The following is an 11732-nucleotide window of genomic DNA, read 5'->3' on the forward strand; positions in this document are numbered from 1 at the left end:
AAACTGGCTATTTATAAACAGAATAAATGGGAATAAACGCCTGCTTGGCGGCAGAAATAGGCATGGCGGCAGTACTTCCCTGGACGAATACTGCTAGTAAACTTGTCAAGTGTATGTCTCACCGAGTGACGTGTGTCTCAGCAAGCATTACAGTGTTTCTAATCTTCTTATCGCATGCCATCGATGCGCTATGAAGATTACAATCCCGTTATATACTAGCAGAATATTATGAATATTTAGTGTGGAAAACCTGATTTATTTACTTGATTTAGGGCGCTGTACTATAGTCACTTTAAAATAAAACAGGGCTCCGTCTCTCGCTGAAGGTTAGGCAATAAGTGCCTACCGCTGAGTGTCTTTTATTTATGAGCATTCGGCTCCGCACGACTGCACATGACGGGCAACGTTATTTTCACCTCTCTCTTTTTCGTCGTAGTGAGTGCCTGGTGTCATTAGTCAGATTTAGTATCTATTAAGTAAAAGCGAAGGTATTTTATGACTATTCCTAGATTACAATCATTAATAAATAATTTCGTTTTACATTATTGCACTACAAATAAAATACTGATTATGGCATTATGTGAATAATATGTAATTTTTTTTTATATTATTTATTTACGCATTAAAATTCTTAATATTATATATACAACATTTTACATTTCTGAAAAAACATGGCGGGTGACCACAGTTTTTTTTTTTATAATTTCTAAGACAGGCTCTCAGAACGTTCGACTTGTATAAGCTATCTTTGTCGTTTAATCATCATCGCGAAAACGATGAAACAAAAAATGTCGGGTTTTTCTAGTTTCTGTTTTTAGATATTTTACATTATATTAGTTATTATTTACGTATTTCTAATTACTCTCATGTATTGAACTGTATTAAAAATGTTCTCACCGCCTTTTTTCAATGAATTATAAATATCAATTTTTATTATTTCTTTTCATCTCGTTTGTCGCGCTCAATTTTTACGTTGATAAAAGTCAAAATGTTTTAAAATCAGTTGTGACCTTGCAGCCATATTTGGCACTATGTTAAATCTTTTGTAGTCATTGGTCGCAGCGCTCGCCATGTTAGATATTGCGATAAAAGTGGTTTGAACAGAAACACTGATCCGGAACGGCAGTATCAAAGCCACCATTACCGAAACAAAAATCGTGTTACATGGTGTTATGTTTTAACTTTGAATTTAACCTAGCAAGTATCCAAAAGCATGTCTAAAGCTGCACTCTGACAATGGGCGGGTGTTGTTCGTCGGGTAGACCGTGAACGCGCCTTGCGTGAGCGCGGACTTTGTTGGGTTTCTCGAAGCGGTGTTTGCAGATTGGACAAAGGTAACCGTAACGCCGCCCTGTGTGCGCGTTGTGCTTGTGGATTTGAAGAAACTTGCGCGATTTTAATTTCTTCGGGCACATGTCGCACTGTATAATTTACATATTGTTACAGTCTGTTTTTTTTTTTGAAGACGGCGTAAAATGACATTTGTAGGGTTGCCAGTTTTCATAAAATTTTAAATAGTCATGTAGTTGTTCTCGATAGCTTTATCGATAGATTGTAAAAGATAAAATTTTGTGTATGTAAGTATGAATTTACAAAAATTGACAATTCAAATGCATTTGTACTCAGTAATTGGATGAATAATGGGTCAAGGACGATTGAAGTGAAACAACTTCGGCTATTTATTCCATAAGCGTGACCAATATTCAGTCGATAGTCGATACAATATTTATCGACTGCAATCACTAGCTGCTTGTAACCGGGCAACACTTTTGCGCAATGAACTGTCATTTTACTTCATCTTCAAAAAAGATAGACTATAAAATATACAGGTTGATTTTTAAAAATAATCATAAACAAGAACTGTTCTATGACTTTTCACAAAACAATAGATTTATCAATAATCAACTTTTAAGTTTTCCTTCGCGCGCCTCCCACACCCGACCTGCACAGAGTTGATGCCGTTTAAATTTTGTATGAAAGTAAAATCTGGTGAATATTAAAAGTCAATGGGCAAAAGTTGTTGTTTATGATGTTAGTAATAGTCCTATGAGGTTGTTGGTATTTTAAAAATAACCGTGTATACATCCGATGCATACAGAGTCCTAATAAATTTAGTACAGATCGATACTTCCCACGTAAGTTGTTGTAAGTTAAAATACCATTATTTGGTTTTTAACTTCAATATATTCTTTTTTATTTATATTATAGGTTCCATTTTTAAAACTAAAGAAAACACATGTTTACTTTGAAACATGAAGCCTCTAACTTACGTAAAAAAAAGTAAATTAATTAAGAGGGAGCATGCCAAAAAAGTTTTGACGTTGGCTCCGCCCACATTTGTGAGACAAATGTATGCCTGAAGTTCGCGTGACACGCGACAGGAGATGTTGGATTTTGCGCATTAAAAGTACCAAATTCGTTTTATCTAATTCGCGGAATAACTCTAAAACTAAAGGGATTAAAAAAAAATCCGTAGGGACAGTTGTCGATCATGCATAAATATAATTAATTATCTAATTTTTGTCCTAAAAATCTGCAGCATTTCGAGGATGAATCGAAAAAATGTGAAAATTAGAGGTCATTTCGTGATTTTTATCTATCGAGGAAACTTTATTGTTCTATGTTTCTGATTAGTGTCTATGCTTGAATATATCGTGTAGTTACTCATACAATATTTTATTTTTAACTTTAAAGTGGATATACCCCTCTAAAATCAAATCGAAGATTAGGAATTTTTCCTCTGCTCCCTCTTAAGTTAAAAAGCAAAAAATTGTATTTTGACTTACAACAACTTACGTGGGAGATATCGAGACATTGTTACACATTGGAGATGAAATTAGTTTTTTCCGGATTCAAAATCGCCTATATTAGACAGTCAACAGTCTTATAGACATGGAATCGCATTTAATCGGTCAGAAAAATCTTAGTGTTCATGTAATAAGACTGCCGCCCACTAACTAAAAGACGGCTAATTAACAAATGGCAAATATCCGTTTTAAATAGCAAAAGATAGAGCACAAAATTCTCTTTTTAAAAACAGTTAAAATTAGTTAACGTTTTCGACTTATCGGAACTTGCCCTAACGACGCATAGCTGAAACATCATTAAACAATTTCATTATTCTAAAACTGCGTTAGGTTAGGTTAGGCCGCGTTCCCACTATCAACCGGCGAATTTGCCGGGAAACCGGGTGTTCACATTAAGCCGGATCCAGCAAGAAAGCCGGAGACTAAAGTCTTCACCTTAGTCGAATTCAGGCCACTGCTCACGATGGACGACGAAATTGTGGAGTTGTTGCGAAAGATTTGAACTTGGAACTTTTGAAAGATTAATGGGCCAACCATTGACTTACAAATAAATGGACGACGGGTCTAATACAAAAACCACTAAAAAATGTCCCAAGTCAACCTATTCGAAATTTAAATTGTAATGTCATCGCAGTATCGCGCTGTCAGTAGAACAAATGAAGACTGTCGCGCTCTGTATACGATTTTAGCGCCTTACAAGTGCGGACACTTTTTAGCGCGGACCCGACGTCCATATAATTGTAAGTCAATGGGGCCAACTGAGAAATGACAAATGAAAGCTCTTCAATTATGTTCGAATGGCAGCATCCTCTTTGGATGAACACCAAAATGACACGCGGGGAGTACGTAAGTAATATATAAAAAACTAATTTGTCGAGCTGTCCTGTTTCCCACCAAAGTTTCCTATTGCATTTTGACGGGATGCAATAGGAAACTGAAAGCGCTGCCGACAGATTGAATTTGGACGCCGTCGCGATACATCGTTTTAATTGTCATTTCTTTTCCTTAATTTTATAATTTAATAAAAGGGGTGTTTTGGGTAAAAAGTGTTTCCTGATCCGCTCCGTAACAGTACGGTGGGGCGAGCGGGGGACAGGGAAACCGGAGCAAGACTGAGCAAGTTCGTTCACGTTACTCCGGTCCGGGCGTTCTGCCGGTGGTCCGCAGTGACAAACATTCCGGCAACAGTGCCGGACTCGACATTCTTGCCAGGTCCGGCGTAATGTGAATAGCTTCATATAAATTGTACAGCCACTGGCCTTTCCGGCAGTATTACCGACCCGGCAAATTCGACGATACGGTATAGTGGGAACGAGGCCTTATGTTTTTTAAAATATTTTGTCACTTAGCCGCCTTTTATGTAGTTTCGCGTCAGTGGTGATAACAACAAGTGACGGGACGATCAAGTCGTGCACCTGATGGTAAGCGACACTTCTATTCGTAACAGTTTAAATCGCAAAGACCTGAGACATAAATTGACAAGTCCCATGTGTAATTTCACCTGCATGGCGGTAAAAATACGTAAAATGGCAGTTCTTCTCTGGGCGTACTCTTTCACAAGGGGCTATACTACCGTATAGTCTTTGTCGCACTTATTGTAAAGACATAAAGGTTTTTCTAACCGGGAATCAATGTGGTGACTCCCTTAACCAACGTTTCCGATGTCACGATTGACTGGTCTGATTATTGGTTATTGATCAGTTATGTCAAATATCTTTTTTGTGGTTTGTTTGAAAATGCTAATATGGGCGATTTTACATCTGAGAATATAGTTTTACTTCTCATAGATACAGATACTATTACAAGGCCTACCGCTTAACTGAGTAGGTTCCTGAGGTAGCTGCGCGATGCGAGGGAAATGACAGTTTATGTCGTTTAAAAATACAAAGATCCGACAAACAAGCATATAGAAAAATTCGCGAGGTCCGCTGGTTCGTTCCGTGGCTTAGTTGGCATAGCGTCTGGCACGGTATGCTAGAAGACGTCGGTTCGAATCCGGCCGCATCGAAGGATTTTTTTCTAAGTGTTCGATCTTTTTATTTTATTGTTAATTATAACAAACTATAGGAAATGAAACTATTTTTCCGGATTTAAATCGCGTATATTTGTTTTTTCAAACAAACCGACGTTTCGGGCCCTTTACAGGTCCCATGGTCACGGTTGACTGAGGTGGTACAGTCTTCAACCAGTTATGTCTAATATTAATGCAAACCACCCGAGTGGTAATAGTTTCATTTCCTATGTGTAACAATCGCGAAAACCTAAGAACTCGATATAACAAACTAGTGGAGTAATTTCACAAAAAAGAATTGAATATCAATTCAATACAAATTTTGTTTATGTAAGTCATGTCGCGCTGCACACGGTATTATTCATAGGAACCCTGATGGTAAGCGACACGCATGTCCATAAAAGTTGCAGTGTCACTCAGAGCTTTAAATACTGTAAATTTAACTGCCTCCGTGGCCGAACGGTTACCATGCCGGACTGCCACGCAGAGGTCCCAGGTTCGATTCCCGGGCCGGGAGAAATATTTGTATGGCCTACATTTATTTCTCTCGTGAGTTTGGGTGTAATTTGTGGTTGTCTATGTGTGTGTCCATGGCACCCGCGACACAGGGTTTCCCTAGTGCGGGGCTATGTTGATTGTGAGCGTTATTATTATTATTATTATTATTATTTAAATCGCACAGATATATCCCTCATATTGCCATTGCACCCTGGGACGTAAGTTGACAAGTCCCATGTGCCTGTAACTTTACCAGAACCCGTTGCCCTTCAAATCCGGATGATGAATCATCCGAACACACTATAGTAATAATGTTTATTTATAAATCACAACTAATAAATTGGTTACAATATTTTTATAATCCACTTTCCCGTACATTGATGGCGAAACTGAATTCTATTTACTAGGCAACAACATTTAATATCCTCTGAATAATACCAAAGACAAGCCAGCCTCGCCCGCCTGCGCCCGAACGCTCATTTAAGTTAAAACGTAAATGCTAAACAAATAGAGCGTATTTTGCCATGACAGTTAGAGCGCGATGAAATTTGTGTAGAATAAATGCGCCCTTATAGTTTTTATAACACTACAGCTTGCGCAGTGCCAGATGGCTTGAGTATTCATTACAATTATCAATTAAAGTTTTTTTTATTATCGTTTCACATAACAATTTCTCCTTTAGTTGCATTGACTTACAATTATATGGACGTCGGGTCCGCGCTAAAAAAGTGTCCGAACTTGTAAGGCGTTAAAATCGTATACAGAGCGTCAAACTCCGCTTTAGTCTTCATTTGTTCGACTGACAGCGCGATACTGCGATGACATTGCAATTTAAATTCAACGTTTTAGCTTTTTCATATTCCTTTACATGACTACGTTTAAATAGGTTGACTTGGGACATTTTTTTCGTGGTTTTTGTATTAGACCCGTCGTCCATTTATTTGTAAGTCAATGTTTAGTTGGAACTTTTTTCTATCAACTTGTTATTGAATATTACCAGAAAAATCTTGTTGATTTTAGCCCTTGTGCTGCGCGACATAACTATGACGTAAACTGTCACACCTCCCCCACCGCGCAGCTACCGCAGGAACCTACTGACTTAAGTTACCCGCAAGAAGTCTATATCAGTTATATCGACACCAGCCCCCGTAGCATAGCCATGCTATCTAAATATATCATGCTATATATATATATATCTTAATTAGATTTGATTGAGACAGCCAATAGCGCGTGCTTATCATGCGTAGCCATGCTACGGGGGCAGAAGTATCAATTAATGTAAGGGACAAACCACGGTTTTTCAGGAGAGCCAAAAAACTATTTTATTTCTTTAAATCTGTCTATAACTTTTTACTGTCTGCTCCAATTTTGATTGCGTCTAGAGCAGTTTCTTAGAATTTCCTCTTCTTTCATGCTATAAACGAAACTACTTACTTTACGTAATTTTTTTATATATCTTCCTGCTTACACTATGCTCGACGGTTTACACGTAAAATATTAGTAAAGTAAGCCACAACTAAAAATCTTTTTTTAATGTTTTTCAATGTAAGGGATGCTATATTTTAAAACATTGGGCATTCCTAAATTTTAATAATACCAATCGATAGAGCGGGAACTTCCGAATCCAATGATATACGTAACTCATTTTCGACAAAATGTCCCTTACGTTAATCGATACTTCTGGTATCGATATTTGAGAAATTTAATTTTACTTGAAGAAACTAATTTCGACCTGGTTAAATTAATATGAACTGAATTTTGGCCTCAAATTAGTCTAGACCTTAGTTCACCCATGGACCAAATGTCAGAGAGGCCTATGTGATCAAGACTATGGCTGTGCTCTATGGAATCTATGGATTATATTCCATCCAACCATTTATTTATTTGACATATGCATGACTATATGACTCTTAATTTACGCGGTAGTTAACGACAACTGTCATAGTAAATTCGTGGTAGAGGCACCGTAGTATGGAAATTAGCAGTCATATTGAGTTATTGATCCACGGTTCAACCGATGTTAATCTATACCAATATCTTTCCTACCTGGAAATTCTTCTCCGGTAGATGTATAGCGATATGCTGCACGAGATTCGAGCGGCGGTGGAATGTGGCACCACAATGGTCGCAGATGTAGGGCCGTTCCCCTGTGTGGCGTCGTTCATGGATCTGTTTTGAAGTCGAATAATTTATTCCATTATAGTATTTTTTGAAGACGGAGTAAAATGACATTAGCAGGGTTGCCAGTTTTCGTGAAATTTTAAATAGCCATGTAATAGTTGTCGACAGGTTTATCGATAGATTTTTCATAATCTATCGATAAACCTGTCGAAGGTAAAATTTTGCTGAAAATGTCTTGAAATTATGAATGTTACGACGACGTTTTAATAATTACTAATTGCGTTATTGCCTTGTTCATTCTTATTGTGACAGTTGGTCTGCTAATATCGAAAACAATTTTTTATTCATATACGTTTTAATAAGAACAGGCGGATTGGATTATCTACATTGGATCATTGAATTGAAACGAAAATTTTAAAAATATCTCCTTTTTGTATTTTTAGTAGATATAGGTCTAAATACACTGCATGTATGTACGAACATACAAAAATTGTAAATTCAAATGAACCTGTGCCCAGTTGTTGGACGAATAATAATAATAACGCACACACTCAACATAGCCCCGCTCTATAGAAACCCTGTATCGCGGGAGCCATGGACACAATAATAGACAACCACAAATTACACCCAAACTCACGATAGAAATAAATGTAGGCCATACAATCGAACCTGGGACCCCTGCGTGGCACTCCGGCATGGTAACCGTTCGGCCACAGAGGCAGTAATAATGGGCCGATGATAATTCATATGAAACAAGTTAGGATATTTATTCCATAAGCGTGACCAATATTCAATCGATAGTCGATAAATATTTATCGACAGCAATCACTAGCAGCTCGCAATGTCCAATGTGTCGCATGTGTTCTTCTTACAATGTTATCCGTCTTGATTTCGATATTTTCACTGGTTCTGTTGTCTCAGCTAGGAACTCAATTAGAAAATGTCTATTATGTTAACTACACGACTGACTTTGTTGAGTTTTCTTAAAATACTTGAAATTTAGAGTTACTGTCACTTATTTAATATTATGATACTTGTACAGTTATTTTGGCCTGTTTTGCATGTTGTGTTCACATCAAGTAGGATACATTCTTATCGTGTTACTACATAAATGAAATATTTGTAGTTTATATCTGAATTGTATCCAGTTTTGTGAACCGAATAAAAAAAAAGTGGGCAACACTTTTGCGCATTTAACTGTCATTTTACTTCATCTTAAAAAAATACATATATTTAATAACACATATAATACACGATTACTTATATTCAGTGATCGGAATTGAGGAAGTTAATTTAGCTAAATTAAAGAATAAATTGGACATTTGCACGTATTATTATTATTAGGGTGGCTTCGTTTGGGGTCTACGAGGTCCCTCATCACTGCGTCCACATAAATTGAATAGCCTGTAATTGCATCAGCACCCTTACTCTTCAAAACCGGAACATAGTAATGCTCACACTACTGCTTGACGGTTGAAATAGGTAACGTTATAGGGCAGTAGTTCCCTGGACGACCTGGACTCTTTCACAAGGACATCTACTGCTACTATATTTCGTTTAACTAAGGTAAACGATTCTTTTATGGGTAACTGTATACGTTTTTACAACAAGATTCCGGAGCATATATTAAGATTATCATTTCCTACGTTTAAAACTTACATTAAAAGTATTTGAATTAAAAAGTCATTCGCACTATTAATACAATAGTGAAAAAAACTAATTACTCGTTTCCTGCGAAAGATCTGTGTAAGTTTATGTGTAGGTTATTTCCTACTTGCCAAATATATATATTTAAAAATGAAAGTGTAAAAATAATTTCATATTTTTGAGTAAGGACAATTTTGGCCAGAACTAGGTCACATAAAGCGTGTCTCATTTTGAGTTAATTAGTTAAGTAGATATCTTTTACTTGTTTTTAACAAAATTCTAACGACGGTTGTATGTATTGACGTGTAGAGAATCAAATTTTAAGTTTAACAATGATATAATCTTGAATTTCACATATTTCGCGTTACAACACTATTGTAATAGCAGTGCGATATTACAAAATTGAAGAGTATTTGTTAGATAAAGATAATAAAGATTCCACACAAATTTGATTCAAAGTGTATTCCATAGCATTTAAGTTTATTTGAAAAGAGCAATCCCTAGAGTTTCTTGCTCGTTCTTCTCAGGGAGGTCAGCGTAGTGAACGAGCAGTAGCTTAAATGTGACGTTTTCAAGTGTAAATTTATTTTACCTATGTAATAAATCGACCCGTCCTACATAAAGTATCTATGTCGAAATTGCCAAGTTTACAGGGGAGCGTTTTAAAGCTCTGAATTCACCGCAATGAGCATAACACGTGACTTTAGCATTTCTGTTTTATTCCGCAAAACTCGTTACTCACATAGAGTATTACAAAATCCTAGATATCCGTCAGATTATCTATTAGATGAGGGAATCAGAACTTTAAAACGCGCCTCTGCAAAATTGGCAATTTCGACATATAATACTTAACGCAGGAAGGGTCGAAATGATTCTTTGACTTTAGACTATAGTTTTTTTAAATTTAACTTACAGTGAGAGCCTCTTTTGTTGCCGAACTGTACTCGCAGTACGCGCACTTGTGTATCCGGCCAAGTCCGTGTCGGGCACGTTTGTGCTCTTGCAATTGGTTGTTGTTACGACATCTCTTTCCGCAAGACTGGAATAAGGTTAACTGTGGTTATTTTCAGCAAGGGCAGTTAAGAGTTCTTTTTTATAATATCAAGTGACGGGACACTATGTCACTCCAAAAGAAATATTATATAAAGAAAAATTCAAAGATCATGCGTCTCCAGAAGCGACACGATGATGTTACAGATTGTATCACGGGTGCTTTTTTAAATATAATATAAAGAGACGGGTTGAACTAGTCGTGTGCGCCTGATGGTAAGCTACACGCCTGTCCATAACAGTTGCAGTGCCACTCAGAGCTTTAAATCGCAAAGTTCTGAGGGGCACTGCCAGTGCGCCCGGCACCCTGAGACATAAGTTGACAAGTCCCATGTGCCTGTAATTTCACCAGCACCCGTAACCTTCAAAAACAGATAATGCTCATATTAATAATAATAAAATAATAATAACGCACACACTCAACATAGCCCCGCACTAGGGAAACCCTGTGTCGCGGGTGCCAGGGACACACACATAGACAACCACAAATTACACCCAAACTCACGAGAGAAATAAATGTAGGCCATACAAATATTTCTCCCAGCCCGGGAATCGAACCTGGGACCTCCGCGTGGCAGTCCGGCATGGTGACCGTTCGGCCACGGAGGCAGTTAAATTACTATTAAAGGCAATTACTGCTTGGTGGCAGAAATAGGTAAGATGGCAGTACTTCCCTGGACGAACTCTTTCACAAGGAGCTCTACTGCTATAATATGACCTCTCTATTGAGGATTCTAGAATCCAATTTAATACTATAGTATGGGTATATACCTCACAAACACAGTAATTAGTATGAAACCTCATATGTGCTTTAAAAGTAGCCTTCATTCGAAACTCCTTATTGCAAGTTGTGCATTTAAACGATCCCGTGTTAGGAAGGATTACACGTTTTTTCTTTACGGTTGTTTGTTTCTGAAAAAAAGATACACAATCATCGAGTATATAACCAGAAATAGAGACGAAATAAGGGCCCCATCCCTGGCAAATCATCAGGCAAATGGGCCTTATTTCACTTTTAAATATCAACTCGCGTCCCGCAATCGGAAAATTAATATGATTAAATAAAAACAGGCGGAGAAAACTTGACAAATATCCGACGTCGATAAGCGCTCGATGGCGACTGACGGAGCAGCGGGCGTCGCGACAATTTTTAAGTTTTAGGATAAATGTAAATTTAATACCTGTAGAGGTTCACCACCATGACAGTCAATTATTTTTTGTGAAATTGCTCCACTAGTTTGTTATCATTATTAATACAAAGATTGAACACTTAGAAATAATTCCTTCGATTCGGCCGGATTCGAACCGACGTCTTCTAGCATACCGTGGCAGACGCTATGCCAACTAAGCCACGGAACGAACCAGCGGACCTCACGAAATTTTCTATGTGCTTATTGTCGGATCTTTGTGTCTGGTTTTTAACGATATTAGTAACGGTTTGTTAGAAGACGTCGTTCGACTCCGGGATTGGAAAGGATGGTGTGTGTGTGCGAGCGTGCGTGCGTGCGTGCGTGTGTGTGTAGATGACGTGGATTTCTTCACATTAACAGGTTTTCGGTGTCATGATAATTTACAGTTAAAAGTGTGTCTTGGAGCAC

At 37.5% G+C, this 11732-nt stretch overlaps 1 protein-coding gene across 1 annotated transcript; it reads right to left on the minus strand.

Annotated features, from left to right (window-relative positions):
* Positions 1–1184: 1184 nt before the first annotated feature.
* Positions 1185–11034, minus strand: LOC113227307 (zinc finger protein 58-like). Its single transcript, XM_026460193.1, has 4 exons — positions 10906–11034; positions 9998–10123; positions 7363–7485; positions 1185–1421 (listed from the first exon to the last, which is right to left on the minus strand). The coding sequence occupies exons 1-4, from the start codon at positions 10960–10962 to the stop codon at positions 1218–1220; spliced, it is 510 nt and encodes a 169-aa protein (XP_026315978.1). The 5' UTR covers positions 10963–11034; the 3' UTR covers positions 1185–1217.
* Between the last annotated feature and the right edge of the window lie 698 nt (positions 11035–11732).

The sequence above is a fragment of the Hyposmocoma kahamanoa genome, unplaced genomic scaffold (genome assembly GCF_003589595.1).
Source record: "Hyposmocoma kahamanoa isolate Upper Pololo Valley unplaced genomic scaffold, ASM358959v1 209, whole genome shotgun sequence".
Lineage (NCBI taxonomy): Eukaryota > Metazoa > Arthropoda > Insecta > Lepidoptera > Cosmopterigidae > Hyposmocoma > Hyposmocoma kahamanoa.